The sequence below is a fragment of the Alligator mississippiensis genome, chromosome 7 (genome assembly GCF_030867095.1).
Source record: "Alligator mississippiensis isolate rAllMis1 chromosome 7, rAllMis1, whole genome shotgun sequence".
Classification (NCBI taxonomy): Eukaryota; Metazoa; Chordata; order Crocodylia; family Alligatoridae; genus Alligator; species Alligator mississippiensis.
This window is the reverse complement of record NC_081830.1, coordinates 73,326,597-73,344,347: the sequence shown is the minus strand read 5'-3', so window position 1 is coordinate 73,344,347 and position 17,751 is coordinate 73,326,597. Positions and strand designations below refer to the sequence as shown.

General features: G+C 42.2%; 1 protein-coding gene across 1 annotated transcript in view; it reads right to left on the bottom strand.

Annotated features, from left to right (window-relative positions):
* SERPINI1 (serpin family I member 1) overlaps window positions 1-17,751 on the bottom strand; it is an 89,653-nt gene that overhangs the window by 7,005 nt on the left and 64,897 nt on the right. Inside the window, exon 6 of the mRNA XM_059731125.1 lies at window positions 8,897-8,994. Within this exon, the coding sequence (XP_059587108.1) occupies window positions 8,897-8,994 (98 nt within the window). The remainder of the gene's footprint in view (window positions 1-8,896; window positions 8,995-17,751) is intronic.

The following is a 17,751-nucleotide window of genomic DNA, read 5'->3' as shown; positions in this document are numbered from 1 at the left end:
GTATGTGGTAAAATGTACAGTAGACTGTTCAACTACTGCACAGCTACTGGGATTCAATTCTAAGCTTTCAGAAATGCTGTTATCTTGAAACGAAGGAGGAAAATAGTCTCCACTGTGTTATTTTTAGTACATCTGTCATATAACATCTGCTTATCTTGTGGACTAAGCACAAAATTACTTTGTTTTTCCTAAGTTCATTAATAGAGAGATCATCTGAAAGTATGTAATGTGTTCAAGCTTTAACATTTTGAACTCTACCAGTTATTTATCCCATTGCTTATTTATGCAGCTAATACTAAGGTCAAATGTAAAATATAGCTTTCCGGTAAAACTACCATATATGTGAAGTTATTGAGACACAAGTTCAGCCCTCTCAGAATCCCATTTTACTGCTTGGGATAATTCTCACTGTTTATACATACAAACATTGGTAAATTGTAACAGAGATTTCCTTTATTAAAATAAAAAAGCTAACAGTATTCTGTTGAATTTATTTCTTAATATATACACACATACTATATCTATACCTAGATACACACACACACGTACATACACATATTTATATAGATTTGACTTTATATATAAACACACACAAATGATACAAAAATACAAATTCATATATACTGCAGACAGAAATGACCGTAGGTGGTGCGGGGTCCCAGGGCAAATCAGCCTGTGCGAGGCCCCTTTAACACTGTGTGGGGTGGGGCTGTGGCTGCCCTGCCTGGCTTTGCAGGGCCCCCCAAAGCACAGGGCCCGGGGCAGTTGCCCCAATCCCCCTCCTCCCCACCCAAAGGATGGCCCTGACTACAGAGAAGGACCTGGGGGTTGCAGTGGACCATAAATGGAATATAAGCCAACAAATATGCCCTTGTAAAAAAAATCCCCAAGAGCATATTGGGTTGTATTAACAAGACTGTCTCTTGCAAATCAAGAGAAGTGATTCTTCCACTCTATTCAGCACTGGTAAAGATCGCTTGGGCTAGGAACAGACATTACACATAAGCAAGTTTAAGTGATCATGAACTGGTTTAAACCTGTAACAGAACATAATTTCAGTGCACATAAACCAGTTAAAAAATGGCTGAAACTGGTTTAAGATAAACCTGGTAGAACATAGTATCAGACTCAACTGATTTGGGCTAAACCGGTTTATGCAATGTCTGTCCCAGGGCTGGGCTGCCTGCTTCAGAGAACAGGCCTGCCCTGCACCCTGCTCCCTAGCCAGAGCTCGGGAAGAGACTGCAGGCACAGCAGGGTCTGTCTGGCTTCCCTCTGCCCCTGCACCTTGCTGCTTGTTGCTCAAGCAGGGAATCCCTCCTCCCATTTCCCACAGCATGAACCCCAGCCCCATAGACCCTAGGCGTGTGGTATGCTAGCTAATGCTGGGGGGGTGTGTGTGTGTGTGTGTGTGTGTGTGTGTGTGTCCAATTTCATTGGAAGAGGCAGACAAAACAGTGTCCTCTTAGGGCTTTTTGTAGCTAATCAACAGGTCAGCTGGTAATGTCCCTCCGTTCCTTCCTTGGAAAAAGCTGTTTAAGAAGAGCCTGAACGAAGGAGAAAGGCTTTTGTTTTTTTGATGGGCTACTAAACACTGTGTTATCAGTTGCCTGCTGACTCCCTTGCCTGTCAGGTTTGCAGACAATATAAAGCAGCAGGCAGAGGAAGATCGAAAAGCTGTGTATCATTTCACTGGTCAATTATATGTTTAAGGTGACCAAAGTATTTACTAAGTAAAAACAGGAGCTAGACCCCAAAGAAAGAAAAGTACCATCTGAGTGTGCTCATTGTTCTTTTAAAACCCCTGAAATACTTATACTTAACAGTAGACAAGCTAAGAGATGATCATTCAGCCTAATCTGATATTTTAATTAAACTTCTTCATTTAAGGGATAGATCCCTGTGGTTTTTTAATTAATTAATTTTTTACAAAATGCCTGATCCTGCAAGACTAAGCAGCTCCTAGCTACCCTGATATCTGTGGTGTTTCAGCATTCTGAAGGACTGGGTCCTTTGTCTATAACCCTGATTAATGCTCTGCTCCTAGAGTCTGATCTTGCAAACACTTATTAATGATCATACTTATTGCTGAGTGTTGTCCGGTAATGGGCCTGGTGCAGGAACAGGATCTTAAAACCATGACATAATAAACTGAATCTATGGAAATCAGGAATCAACATGCAGGCAGTCCTCAACTTACAACGTTTTGAGTTAAGTTTCGCATTTACAACGTTTATAAATTGATACCCTGTCAACTTTACAATGCCAGTTTTGACTTACAACACTTCATACGATGCAATGCCATGCCAACGAACAAGTTCGCTGCATCGCTCATCTCCCTGGAGAACATCTGTCCAAACTTCCTTGGACATTTTCTTTAAGAAAGCAGACAAGACTCCAATAAAGCCTTCAGCCAAGACTCCTGAGAAGACTCCAGCCAAGAGCCCTTCATAAAGTCCAGCAGTCACCACAAAGAAGTCCTTCCAAATCAATATGATTGCTATTTACAATATAAATACATTAATGTAGCTATATTACTCATCCATAATTGATTGAGTACAAATTTCTGGGGTATTTTTGGTGAAAATAGGGTATTGGGCCTTGGTTCAGGAACCAATCCCCCATTTATAACATTGTTTCTTACGAAAAAATTGGTTCCGAGTTACAACATTTTGATTTAAGATGCAGTTTTCAGGAACCAATTGTGTCGTAAGTCCGAGGACTGCCTGTACTGCATTGCATCAGAGATCAGTGCTAATAGTGGCTAGCATCATCAAGAGCTTCTGAGCAAGATGATGTCACAACTGACAAAATACCCATACAGGAATAGAGCTGTGAGAAACACCATTGTTTCATTTTGATGTCCATTTTGCCATTTCGAATGAACTGTGTTTCATTTTGTTGCTTCGTTTCGAAGTACTGTCCCATTTTGTTTCATCGAAACTGTTTCGTTGTTTCAACACGTTTTGCCCATAGGCTATAATGGGGAATCATAAAAATGCCTAAAACTGTGTCATTTCTTGCCTCATTTGGATGAAAATAGCAGGGATGGTAGCCCCTTCTAAGGGCATGAATCCTGTCAAGTTTCAAGGAGATAGGTGCAGAGGTTTCTGGGAAACTGCACCTCAAAATCTTCAAAACACAACTCCTGACACTTGCCAGCAACGGCGGCCTTCTCTTATCTGGTGCACAGGTCCGGGGGCCTGTACCCCCAGGAGGGCTGTGCTGGACTCCTCCTGGGGGTGTGCACCCCCGGATCTACACGTTGGCTGAGAGGAGGCAGCAGCAGGTGCAAAGTCCCAGGTGGCAGCAGCAATCTTCTCCGGTACTGGGTGTGGTGCATGCCCAGTGTAGACTGACGCTGAAGCCAAGTAAGACTGTCTTTGAAACTCGAACTGTTTCTAAAGTTTAGAAACAGTTCGAGTGCCCTCATTTTTCTTTGAAGTTGTTTCAAAGCCTTTTGTTTAGTTTTGATTTTGCTGTTTTGAGCTCAAAATGTATCGAAACAGTTTTGAAACAAAATACCTGGTGAAATTTCGCATAGCCCTACAACAGAAGTGCTCCCTTACCCACTCAGTTAGCATCTGCCTTATACCATGAAGCATGAAGTTTTAAGTAGCCTTATAAAAATAGTTTTAGGTCTTACCTAGTATAACTACAGATAGCTTTCATTGTTCATATAAATGTCTAAAACATTTCTGATTCTATCAAGCTCTTGACCTCAAATGATATTCACTGGCTATGAAGTCAGTATTACAGAAAGATATTTCCTTTTTTCATTGTGTTTCCTTTCAGCTTCACTGGGTGTCTCTTTGTCCTTGTATTGTGAGAAAGAGTAAATACTTTGTCCTACTTTATCTTCTCTAGTCCATGCATTTTCTAATATAATCTTATTCATCCAAATGAAAAAAATCTCAAGTCTTTTCAATCTTGCTTTATGTGCAAGGGTAATCAGTATCTTCACTGTGATAATCGGTATGTGTCACCTGGCACCTCTCTATTTCTGCTATGCTACAATTTTTTTTGGACATCGCGAGACTGTAATTGACAACAGTATTTAAAATTTGAGTGTGTAATTTATGCAATAGTATTATTATATACATCAGTATTTTATATCTCACTGCATAATAAGTGGGCGTTTTAAAATTTGACAGTCTCACTGTGATGCTCAGGCCATTGTTCCAAGTGGCTATGGCTAATTTAGATTTTTCACTTTGAGATTTACACAGAAGCCTAAGAGTTTTAGGGGCTACAATCTCATGAAAATTCAAACTTGCTTAGGCACATAAAAAAGTTGCAGGTTTGTGTGAAATAATGTACTAGAATAATATGAAGTATTCTTTCCAACATGCACGATGGTGATAGAGGCAAATTTCACCTGCCATTATACTCAGGTCTGCACACTTCCTTAATTTATCACAAGGTTGTTTCTAAGTTCCTCACTCTTCTCTGATTTTGTGCAACTACAAGCAAGTAGCATAGACTTCCCAGGCTCAGGCAAGCCCAAAGGAATGACATCTTTCTCAGCCACAACAACTTTAGGGACTTCTAATAAGGTTTTAAACCTCCCATTAACTCCACACTTGACATACAAGGCCCAAAAGATTACTTCACTTAATGAAGTGCAGGTCAGCTCTGGAGATAAAAGCACCTGCCATTGTAGCAATCCAATGCACTACAGATTACTTCAGGACAAAAAAAATGAGGAATGTCATATTTATTTGAAACTATAAAGGAAATGTTTGTAAGATAGAACTTCTAAAGGATTGAGTCCAATGGCAAAAATGCCAAGCCTCATATGTATAGTTTACAAGAACAAACCCTTTATAAAAAACAGTATCCATGTTACCTCTTGTCTAATATCAATAGTTCTAGGGACAGACGTTCAAAAATCCTGAGCCTGAATTGATTCAATCTTTGCAGGTTAGTCTAACCTGCCTAGGCTGAACTGGCTTGTAACCACACAGACATCTCCTGTGGACTGAGAAAATGCCAGTACATGCTTGCAACGGCTCAGGCTAGAAGCCGGGGGGTGCTAAAGCAGCCCTCCCTTCCCATCTATAGTGCTGAGCTGGAGGGGGGGGAGGGGCGTGGCCAGGCCCCAACAGGATGCTTTGATTAGGCAGAGATTCCCTCCCCTTCTTGATAACAGAGCATTTAGCACCCCACCAGAAAACAAAGTTTTGCTCATTAGTTCAAGCTCTTCTTAAAAGCTTTTTTCAAAGGAAGGAATGGAATCAGCAGGTTCATAGAAACTGCTTTTCTTTCCTGTGCGGAAGGGAAAGCCAAAGTAGAATATATCCTAAGCACACCACCAGTAGACAGGGACACTTCCTTCATTCTTCTACATCATTTCTAGTGATAAAGACTTTTCATTCAATAAGCCCATTATACCCAAGCCTTATATTTGCATTTATATACTCTTCTTAACTTTGGCTAAGTACAAACATTTGAGGAGGTTAAATAAGGTTCAAAATGGCCACCTGATTTAAAATTAGCTTGTCCTGATGACGACTTTACACTTATAGACCCAGTCTCAGTGATGGGCAATCAGTTTAAACCTGTAACTGTACAAAAGCTCCATGCACACAAACTTGTCTAAAAATTGCAGAACCCAGTTTAAGATGAACCTGGATCTATGTAGTATGAAATTGATTTGATTTAGGTCAAAACTGTGCATGGAACTTCTGCATACTTTTCTTGTGCAGCCCCAGGGCTGGGAAAACCCAGCCATTGTCCCCAGCCCCTAGCTGCTCTTTTCAACCCACTTTGCCCCAACTAACCAGCCTTCTCAAATCCCATGCCACAAGGCGTTCTGGGTGCAGCCACTTTTATCAGCATTCGCAGCTGCTGGAGCCGAGCAAGTAAGTCCCCCAAACCCACCGCTAGCCTCCCTATCCCGACCTACCTGATATCGGGCAGCCATTTTGAATCCATTCAAAATTGAATTGATTCAATTCACTCCCCCTAAATCCCCCAAATGACCGTACTTAGACTTCATGCTCTAGGCATCCAAAAAAGTACAACTGACTAGTTAGGTCATTCTCATTTTTAAAATGAATGAGAGGGAAAAAATAAAACAACCTAAATGTTGCACTGGCTGACACATGATCACAAGCAGAACTCCACCGATGTCCACTTCTGTGGCTGCTTACAGAATTAGAACCATTTGCTGGAAATTCAGAAGGGCTTTCCATGGTAACGTGCCAATGCAGAAGCAAAGGAGAAAAGGGGAAACTACTTTTTTTTTTTTTTTTTTTTAACTTTAAAGGTGCTCTCGGTTTTATGTCTTCCTAGATTTTAAGAGTATATAAACAGAAGTATTTCATATAATTAAAAAAGCTCTCAATATTTGTGTCTATGCGGTCCTAAAGTGCCAAGTTTTGCACAGTAAATGCACTAACTTCTGTGTGAACTGGTAGACCTCCAATCCCAATGACACAAGCATACTGCGCATACAGTTTAGAATGTAACACTTACAATTTTTGTACAAATGTTTATTTTTAGTCTTGTTTTGTGGCATGAAGATTAAACATAAAAAGTAACCTTTTATAGGAATGGAAAGTAACCAGAATACTGTTGTTTAGTCTGCCAAGACAACATTTCCAAGTAATTTAAAGATAGAAAAAAAGAAATATTTTTGAAGCTCTAATTGAATAAACTCTGAAGGACCTTTTCAACACCTTCTGGGATGTGTTCTTAATTCAGTAAAGCAACTTAGTGTGCTACGACGCAACACGTTTATCTTCCCTGTACTTAATACTCTACATTACTCTATAAACAACTTAATCTTTAAATGGCCAAGACGTTAATGCACTCAAACAAAATACGTATGTGGTTTTAAGCCCTTTCTTGGTTCTGTAAGGCAGAACTGTACAAAATATAAATCTTTAAACAAGCTATTAATGTCATGGGCTGAATGCAAACAAATTAAGCCTATTTGCTGGCCTCTTGCTCATAGAGAGTTACTGTATTCAGGTCCTGGTGCTATACCACGTCAGATAAAGGATCTGGTGTGCCTTGCAGCTGCCATGCATTAAATGCCATTTTAAAATTACCTTAGATACTTTCCTCATTTTGTTTCTACACACTAACTACTGTGGATTCAATGCTTTCATTAAATGTGGTCAAGAAATGGAAGATGTTCTTCTTGGAAACTTCAGAGAATTGAAGTAATTTTCAGTTGACAAGTTTCCAAAAAACTGGAAGAACTTTGCATTTATTCTTTTGCTTTTCTTCCTCCCCAACCTTTTCCATTTTACGATTAGATATATGAAAAGAGGATGGAAGGAAAAATGCGGAACTACCCCAACACAGAGCAACAAAGGTAAATTTTAACATCTAGTTTGCTCAAAAGGTGGAAGAGTTGAAAAAAAATTAAACTTTTTGTTGAAATATTTGGTTTTCTTTTTACCCCAAAATTTTCAATCAGGCAGGACAATACGGAAAGGATGCACCCAAATTACTCAAGAATTTTTCTGGCTGACTAAGCAACCCATAAAAGAGACTCTCCTTTCTTATAAGTGCATATAGCTACTTCCCTTCTAGTACAGGGCTTTGAGGATGAAAGAGAGGGCAGAAGAGACTGCAAAGTCCCCTTTGGAAACCAAGGTCTTCAGACCTGATGCATTGTAAATGCAGGGGCCCAACATGTATTATTCACTAGTGTTTTTTTTCCCCCCCTGAGGAAACCTGGTAGCTCTGGTGTTAAGTACTGAGACACTTAAGTTTTCACCTATGGGTTAACAGTGAAAACCCAGCACGGAACAACTGACATTTAGTAATTTATCATTTGATAGTAGTTTATTGCTATAGCCCAGTTTCTAGTATGCACATCACACCGAAGTTTGATGTGTGCTGTATATCAGTTTGTTAAACAAATGCAGTGCACTGGGACAAGGGGGAGCTGTATAAATGTAAATTATACCTACACTATGGTCAGCCCTAATTGGCACTTTCTTTTCATTACAGAGCAAGGATTCAATGAGCCTGGGGACTGAACAAGTCTCTCTGCCTTAAGGTCAAGACTAGCTGTACACTAAGGAAAAGCTTGTGCTACTATTGTCTGTCCCTGTTGTGCAAAAAAGACGGGAATATTCTGAGAAAGAGAGGATATTCCTCACTCTTTGTGACTGTCAATTCAACACGTTTCCAGGGCATTACAGTCATTAAAAATCCAACTGGTTTTGGCTGGGTCCATTTGAAATGCATTTCTAAATGGTGCTTATGAAAACAAAGTGCTGACAACAGGTCTGAACAGACATGCATCAAATATGCTCATTTACCTTATTCATAAAACTTTTACTTTCCACTGATTCTAAATAAAGGTATCTGGGGAAATGACTAATTGCACAATGCCTTCATGCTGTGGACAAATGGCCCCTAGGGATAAAAGATGACAATCCATTTGTGATTTGAATCCAGACTGCTAGAGGTAAACCTCCCCCCCCCCCCCCAAAAAAAAAACAACAAACAAACAAAAAACAAATCCACTGAGTCACAGAGACTCAGTATTGTTCTTTACTGGGCCTCAACATTTCTCTTAGTGCTAGAGAGTTCCACACCCTGAATAACACCATGTTTTTTCCATACAAGTTCAATAGCTGCATCTCTGGGCATACAAGGTTAAGAAGAATGGTTCATAAGACAAAAGGTGGCCTCTACTCAACCAGATTTGTTTTTATAATTTTTTCTGTTTTTAGATCGGCTCTGAAAATATTCACCATACTGTTACAAATACAAAGAGTTAAACATTGTGAGAAATCTGCAATTCCCTTTTGGGTCAAAAAAACCCAGTGGTATTTTACTGGCAAGAGACAATTTTGCAACCCCCTCACCAGATACTTCTGAGACTTCATTCTGTAATGTGAAAGTCAAAAAAAAGGGGGCCTCTTACCAGACATTGCAGTGAAATCAGCACTTCTGCCAAACGCTTCTGTAACGCCAAGACCTTTCAAAACATCTTTCAGATCAATTTCCTGTTCTATTGTGAACCTGGGGAGAATAACATAGTTGCAAAAGGGTGTAAATAGTATTTTTAGTAGCATGTTTAAAAGATTGGTTAGTGAGGGTTAAATAACAACGTAGCAAATATAACAGCATGGTGACATGCTCCACAGAAATGTCTACAAATGCATATTAGATAACAGAAGTTCAGAGACAGAATATTTTACTACTATTTTTATTTCAGAAACACCCAATATTTACTGCCACTACACAGAATTCCTGCCCTGAAAATGCTAGTAGAATATTTTGATCAAGAAGAAGGGATGACAATATTTTACCTGAAAAAATAAGGTAGTTATTATCAGTACATATAAAAAGGTGTCACTGAATATAAAGTAGGGACTGAAATGGAGTGATTTGAAGGAGCACAAAAAACGAGTTGCTGGTAAAAAGAAAGAGGAGGAGAAGGAGGAGAAGCATGATCAATTTTTATTTTAAGAAAATATATAAGATAAGAACAAAGAGTACCAGCAATATAAAAGTTAGTTCTGGTAGGGTCTCTAAAGAAGTTGGTGGCAAAACTGGAGTTTTATATATGTGGGCCTGAATGCTAAACTGGGAAGTAGACACCTGCTCACATAAATGACACTTTGGGTTAAAAATTATGGGTATTATTCCAGTTTTCATCCAGACTTCTTTAATATACTGTAGCTGAATTGCTGACAGAATAAAAGGATATATAAATACCTGTGAAGTGAACTCTCTAGTGTATAAGTGATAGGCTATTGACTCATTGTAGTCAGAACCAGTGGAATGGCTCATGCTATTACAGTAAACATAATTTGCTTCATTTCCAGAAGAAAAGACAGTCCTGAGCAGCTGGACTACCAAAGTGAGACAGTTTATTAAAGAAATAATAAGGAAGAGTAACCTTAGCTAGATTGCAAGTGTTAAAGAGGTCTACTGACAGATGAGAAGGCATAATTTGAAATGTTTTCAGATAAAGACTCCCTGTAAAATGACCAGAACATTAATTATGAAGGATTTCAATTACATTAACAATAACTGGGATTATAATAGCTGTAGGATACAAAGAGAGAGCACGCAGTCCAGCAGGTTTCATTATACAGTTTCATCAACAAGCCATATGGTCAGAGACTGCAGCACATCTAGACTGCAGTTCTTGGTGAAAGTCTTGATCTGCTCTTGACCCAATTAAAAAAATATTGTGTCACTGTTCCATTTCTTGTCATAAAAAGATTCTTTAATGATGAGACTTCTTTCATATTACATCACTTATAATGCAACATTTGCCAGGCTTGGAGTGGCAGCAACCATATTATTGTTGCTGTGAGCAACGAGAAGTGTTGCACAGCATCCTGATCTAACATAAAGCAGCTGATGAAGTGTGGAGATGCTATCACTGCATGTCAGTGTATGTGCAAACACCAGCAGCTTAAAAAATAATCAAGAGAGCGAAGAATGAGAAGATAAAGGTCAATTGGATTTTCCCCATTGTCAAGAAGATCTAACAGGAGGAGGAAATGGAAGACATGATCCACATTCATGTAAGAAAAACGTAGGAGGCGAAAAAAAACAGCAAACAGTGAAAAAAGAAGCCGAAGTAGAGCTGCAGAACAGATATTAGAGATCTTCACTAGGGAAGAATTTGTCTAAATGAAAATAAGATTTGTGAGCATAGTACAGAACAGCTACAAATTACTGGTGACAACAAAGGCATTAAAGTCAGGACCAGACAACCTACAGGCTATTCAAGTTTCCTGAGATGAAAAAAGGGGAAGCAGTCACTCTCAAGAGTGTATTTGTTTTGTCAGGATACCAGAGCACTGGAAAGCAACTAATACAATGTCATTATGGGGAAGCTCTCCTGAAGTGCTCTGGGAAATTTCACACCAGCCAAGGCAGGAAGTGTGTCCAAAGGTTGCACACCCTTAGTAAATGAAATAAAGTAAATGTAAGAGGAAGAGCCATGTTCTGGGTGTTTGTATAGGAAGGAATAAATGCCCAATCTGGGACAAGCCCTCATACTAATGTAGTTCTTTGCTAAGGATCAAATCCTCAAATCTGAATTTATTCAGATCTGTCAGTCAGTTGGCCAAATACTGTATCCAGCAAGTCCAACATAAATCAACAGGACCTTTAAGAGCGAGTTAAATAGTGATTTGATCCTTGGTGGGAATCTTAACTGAGCTTTAAACAGTGCAGAGGGACTTGTAATGGCATATTACATTGAGGTGAACATGCAGGGGATTGCTGCTGGCCATATTACAACTGAGCTAAATTTAAATGCACAGCCAGAGCCTGTTCCCTCACCCAGATGCAGAGAGAATAATATTATTTGATATTATGTAATATATTTAAATATGCATTGGGTAGGGCAAGGGTTAATTTTTAAAAGGAATAACACTATACTAAAAGTTGCCTACTAAAATCTTATGCCACTAGTGTCAAATCACTCAATGACTATCACATGCAGTAGAGTAGGGTTTGGCAAAAGATGGCCTGCAGACTGGATTGGAGGGGCTTTGTCTGGCCTGCGATGGGTCCCTTAGTCACGCATGGCCCAGGCACCACCCGGCCATGGGGTCTCCTGTCGTCCCCTGGGCATGCAGCAGGGCTGGAGCAGCTCCACCGCTAGTCTGCCTTTCTTGGCAGCCCAGGCAGCGGCTGTGGTTTCTTCCAGTTGCTACCACTGCTGGTCTCAGCCCTTCGGTACTGGAGGGGACCTGCATGCACAGCCCCGACCTGCCCCATGCCTGTTCTGGACTCATCCGCCCAGGCTGAGCAACAACAATGGCACAAGCAGTGGCTAGGCAGAAACTGCTGCTTAGTATGGGGGAAAAGTGGCCCCTCGTCTTTGCTGTTGCTGGACCCTTCTTGCTGCAGCTGCCTGGAGCCCGTGCCTGGGCGGCCCTGCGGCTTCTCTGTGCTGCCACTGCTGCCCTCCTGGGCAGCCTGGAAATGGTGGTGGAAATGCATGGCAGCTTTCTGCGGGCTCCAGGTAGCTGCAGCAAGCAGTGCCCAGCAATGCCGAGGGGGAGGGGCTGCTTTTCTCCCATGCTGAGCAGTATTTTCTGCCTGGCCACTGCTACTGCTCAGCAAGGGTGGGCAAGTCTGGAGCAGGTGCGGGGTGAGTCGGGGCTGTGTGGGTAGGTTCCCACCAGTACCGCGCGGCTGGGCCAGCAGTGGTGGCAGCCCCAAGGAGCTGCCACCACTTGGGCTGCCTAGAAAGGGAGTCCAGCTGTGGAGCTGCCCAAGCCCTGCTGTGTGCTCAGTGGGCACCCAGATGTACCACAGGAGGGCAGAGGACCAGGCATGGGGCCAGCTGGGATCGAGGCTGAGTGTGGGTTCTGGTTGGTCCGTTCCTGCCTGGGTGAGTCTGATGCAGATGTGGGGTGGGCAGGGCAGGGCAGGGCATGGCTGTGTGCTGTTGGCCGTGGTGGGGAGGCACTGCAGGGTGTGAGGGCTCCGGAGCAGCAGATGACCAGCTCAGCGTGGCACACGAAAAGGAGGCTCCCATGCACACCCCACCATACCCCCCCCACACACACACACAATCACGCACCCCACAAACGGTGCACCCACCCACACCCCCACAAACCGCACCCCTCCCCACATGCACTCCCCCACATACAGACCCGCAAGCCTCTGGGAGGGAGCCCGCTCACTGCTATGTGCACCCCTCCACACACCCTCAGCCCCTCTCCCCCTCCACACACATCCCCACAAACATCCCCCCACAAACCCTCTATACCTACCCACCCACATCCACACCCTGCCACATATCCACACACACACACACACACACACACACACACACACACACACACAAATCCCATGCTTACCCACCCATACCTCCCACCCCCCACAGTATACAAGAGTAAGACTTCATTTTGAGCTATTAAGCAGTCACCTCTATATACATGATGCAAACGCACACAGAAATCAGGACTAAAATATTAAAAAAAATAAAATTAAAATATGTTATTTTGGATATTTGATTTTTAGTATACAATTTGTTTTTTTTTCCAGTTCCAAGATGGCAAATCCCCTTCCGAAAAGAAGTACTTCTGGGGGCAAGGGGAAAGACTTCTGGTGGCAAAGGCCAGAGGCTAGGGGGCAGGATTTCTGGTCCCAGGATGGTGACTGGGGGGCGGGGCACTGGTCAAGGGGTGGGGCTACCCTTGTGGTCTTTGACAGTTCACCAACTGAAATAATTGCCTGCCCCTGCACTAGAGTCTAATATAGTAAATGCAACTATGCATTTTACTTTTCAAGTAAGTTTCAAAGTTAAGGAAATTAAACCGAATAAATAATGGTGCTGTTCTCTCTTTAAGTTAGTGTTAAAGGGTGTATATACATATACTTGGGTGTAGGAGGGGGGCATTTTAATTACAGTAGTTCCCAGAGAGTCAATCTAATTAAAACGCTGCTGTGTCACATGTATTAAGCCCCTGTGTGTTTAAAAAATGGCTGCAGGATGCTTTAACTAAAGCTCATTTGATGAGCTTTAGTTAAAGTGCCCCAGTGGCCAGTTTTAAACCCACAGGGGCTTATACACATGATGCCGTGGCAATGCTAGAGTGCTTTAACTAGAACACAGAACAGACTTGAGTAATCAAGTCTGGTTCGATGTATTCTTATTAGAACATGTCAGAACACATGTATCGGCACCCAAAGATTCCATGAGACTTGCAAAACATATTAGCTATTAATCAACAAATGCATCAGTAAAAGTGAGGAGACATAGGGTAGGAAGCTGATGGGGACAGTGGGTTTGAAAAGCAACCTGGAGGTCACAAATAAAACATAAAAAAGTATTATCGCACAGTTATTTTTATTTTTATTTATTTTTTTTAACTTCAGGGAGATTACTATGAGATAAAAATGGAACTTAAATAGGTTTAAATCTCTAGACTACTATACAGCAAACAAGAAGCTTAGCAGATAAGTAATGAATAATAAGCGAGACAACAGAGAATCCGTAGAGAAAACATGATACATGAAATGATGCTTTTGTATACTAAGCAGGGAAGAGGTTTGGGAATCATTTTCAAAAAAGTCCCTAAAACCCAGGGGAGAATTTTCAGTTGAAATGAAAAACAAACACAAAATCATCTATTGTGTTATGAAATCAGATCTATACAGAAGATAATATTGACTCCATGTCAGATATAGTTTCTACCTCAGTCAAACAGGCAGGACAAATACTAATAAGTCGGTGGATGGATGAAGTTTACCAGAAGTCCCACAGGAATACTTTCCTACTTCATAATCAGATATGGACCTAGATCAGGGATGGGGAAAATAAGGCCTGGGGGCCAGATCTGGCACACTAAGGGATTTTGTTTAGCTTGTGGCAGGTCCCTCAGTCCTGCCCAGCCCAGGCACAGTGGGAAGGCTGGTCCCACCACCCTGAGGCACACAGTTGGGCCTGGGTAGCCCAGTGGTTGGACTCACTTCCTGGGAGCCCTGGTGGTGGCAGCTCCTTCTGGCTGCCACCACCATTGGACCTGGCCCCACTGCCCAGACACCCTGGCCTGTCTGCCCTGAACCAACTGCCAGGGGTGGAACCCGGATGGGCTGGGCATGTGGATGGGTAGATGGGATGGGGCTGTGGGCAGCCAGGAAGCAGTGTTTCGGAGTGGGACTGGTGGGTGAGGCTGGGATTGTGGGGTGGTGACAATGTTGGGCCGGGGCTAGGGCTGGGCCAGAGCCATGATCCACTGCTCACATGGCCCTGTAATGAGCACAGTTCTCTGCACAGGGGTGTGCAGAGAGCGGATCATGGTTCTGTCCTGGAACCCAGCCCCACATTGTTACTGCCCCAAGACCCCAGTCCTGGCCCCAGACACAGCTTCCTGCCTTCCCACGGCCCCATTCTGTCCACCTGGCCATGCATCCTGCCCACTTGAGTCCTGGCCATTTTCCACAGAGACCCTGGGATTGATGGGTGGTGACAGCACAAGGCTGGGGCCCCAGGCACAACCATGATGCACTCCCTGCACACCCCTGCTTGCTGAACCTGTGTCCATTGCAGGGGTGTGCAGGCAGTGGATCCCAGGTCTACCCCAGGCCCAGGCTTCACCACCCCATGATCCTAACCCCACCTACCTGTCTTGCTCCTGGATGCTGTTCCCCACCAGCAGCCCCATCCCTGCTGCTCGGCCCAGCACCCCGGGAGTTTGGTGAGCTGTTGCGTGGGTGGAGGGAGGGAAAGGGTGCTGATCTGGCCCACAACAGCTCATCAGAACTCCCTATGTGGTCCATGGGTCCAAATAATTGCCCACCCCGACCTAGATCCATGCATCAAAACACCCGTGTTTTGAAGGTGCTTAAGGAAGTGGGACTGATTATACCCTCCGACTCAGTTTTGCTATGCTATAAACCCACTTCAAAGAGCTGTCAACACAAGTTCTTATACTTTAAAAGGAAGCTTTTTTGCCTTTTATGGTTTATTAAGCAGTGAAAATTACAATGAAACTATAATAGCTGCAATTTAAAATATTGTAACCAGCATCTAAATTAGTGTCTCCTAAAAGCAATGAGGCTTTTTATAGCTCAGAACTATCATCTCAGGCTCTTTGCAAATTCAGGTAGTAGATACCTCTCTATCAGTTGTACTCAGGTCAGGTTTTCAACGATTTTTTCACAGCCATGTAAGCTAGAGATTTTTTTTTTCATTTCTTTAAATGAAAACTAAAAGTCTGGGCCTGGACCTTTGGTATATTTCCCATTTTGGAAATGCGGCAATACACGTTATTCAGTCTTACAAAGATTTCTTCCTCTACCGTGTGGATAATGTGGTTGTTACAGAGCAGATAAACTAAGCAGCCACACCCATTCTTTCAGAAGCTCCAAGAGCCTTCTGGACCCATGGACAAGAGGAGACACGCTGGTACTTGAAAAGTTAAAAATAGAGCAAATCAATTTCAAAACTCATCAGACAACAGTCTGTCACTGAAGAACTATAGTTTCTTAGCAGTACTTGAAGGATAATCTGATTTAAATGTGAAATTAGGTAGGGAGTACAGGGCAGAGAGTGTAAAGCAGAGCAGCAGATCATGCAGGGCTCAAGAGGATCAGAGCAGCACTCTGGGAGGGTGCAGAGCTTAATTGATGGCATGTCTGCCAGAAAGGTTCGTACCCACTGGGTTTGAATGTGGCTTCAGATGCTAAGTCCCTGCATGCATTTCACTCCTTAGCTCCTTTCCTTTGTTTGCTTAGCTTTCCCCTTCCCCTTTTTAAAATTTTAAGTAAAAACTTAAATGTGAAACCCTGATGCATTCTATCCATGGCCTGAGATGAAGAGAATAGTATAAGAATAAAAAACAAACTCTTCTGTATTGTTATAAGTCTTGTTTATACAGCCAAGTCAGTGCCCAGTTTGTTAGGGTATGAATTAAAACTCACTAGCTATTCCAGTCTAACTTCACACTATGAAAGAAGGCTACTTCACCCAAAGGCATTCCTAGTGCATACTAGAAGTGATCATAGCAGGAGATAGGGCTGCCCTGGTTTACTATGTGCTAACCTCCTTGTATAGACAAGCTTAAAGAAAGAAAGAAATGGAAGACGGACATGAAAAGATGGGCGTGAATGAAATTTTGTTTGCATGAAACACATTTGGAAAAATGGTTATTTATTTTGCTTCATTCATCTATGATTAATTAGGTGTGATTCCCCAAGGGTGCATTTCAAGGGTGGAGTGAATTAGATGTGGATTGAATTCACAAGTTTAAAGAAAAGCAGTAATGTTTATTGCAGTAAATTAGAGAAGAATATGAAAATCTATGTTCCCAATTGGTCCCACCAAATTTTTATACAGGAGATTGAGAGGCTAGGAGGGGGGAGAGAGGGGGAAGGGGAAACCTAAGCAAACTAAGCAAAGAAGTTAATGGGTTAAATGCATGGGTGATCTGCTGCTCTGCTTTCTGTTCCCTGCTCTGTACTCCCTACCCAATCTTCTGCTCTCCTTTCTGCTCCCTGCCCTTTCTGCCACCATGTTGTCTATCCCCTGCTTAATCTGCCACATGCCACACATGGAAGCTGCCTATGCCACTTGTGGCACACGTACCTCAGGTAGGCCTCCCCTGTTCTAGCTTGTCAGCGGGGATTCCTGGTTTTTTCTTATTTAAAAACATTCCCAATTTTTGGTTAAAAAGGAACCCCAAATTTGCAATTTTCCATGATTAAAATGAAACACCAATATATAATTTTCAGGGAGCCTAAGTTATAATACAGCCAGTTGAGAAACACAGATATGTTAACCTGAATTTCAGTTGTGGTTTTCAGCAGCATTAAATTGAGGAAATGTGATTAGGGGACAAAACATATATGCTTATTTTGCCTGTGAGGATCTGAAAACAGTCCTTCCTCCAGTCCTTCAGCCCTCTGTGCGGTAAATAGGGAATGCTACAATATTTCACTCAGAGGCATCCACAGCTTTATACATCTCCTTTACAATCAGGTCCCATCAACAAGACCGTATACCTGCAGCACAGGGAGCAGCCCCAGGAAACAAAAGGCAAAGGTGGAAACTTCCTGCTTTTTGTGGACAGGGAAGGAAGAGCAACAATTTGTAGCAAATTAAACTTTCAATGGTTATGAGCAGTTTGAACCATATTTTAAAGTACAGCAAATAAATAAAAGAAACAGCCATTTTACAAGTTCAGAAATACTTAAACAATCCCTTTGAGGAGCTCCTCAGACTGTCCCACTGTTATTAGCCAGTAGTTCTGGCCTTTTATTCTCTTCAAATAAATTATGTTTGGAAGACAATTT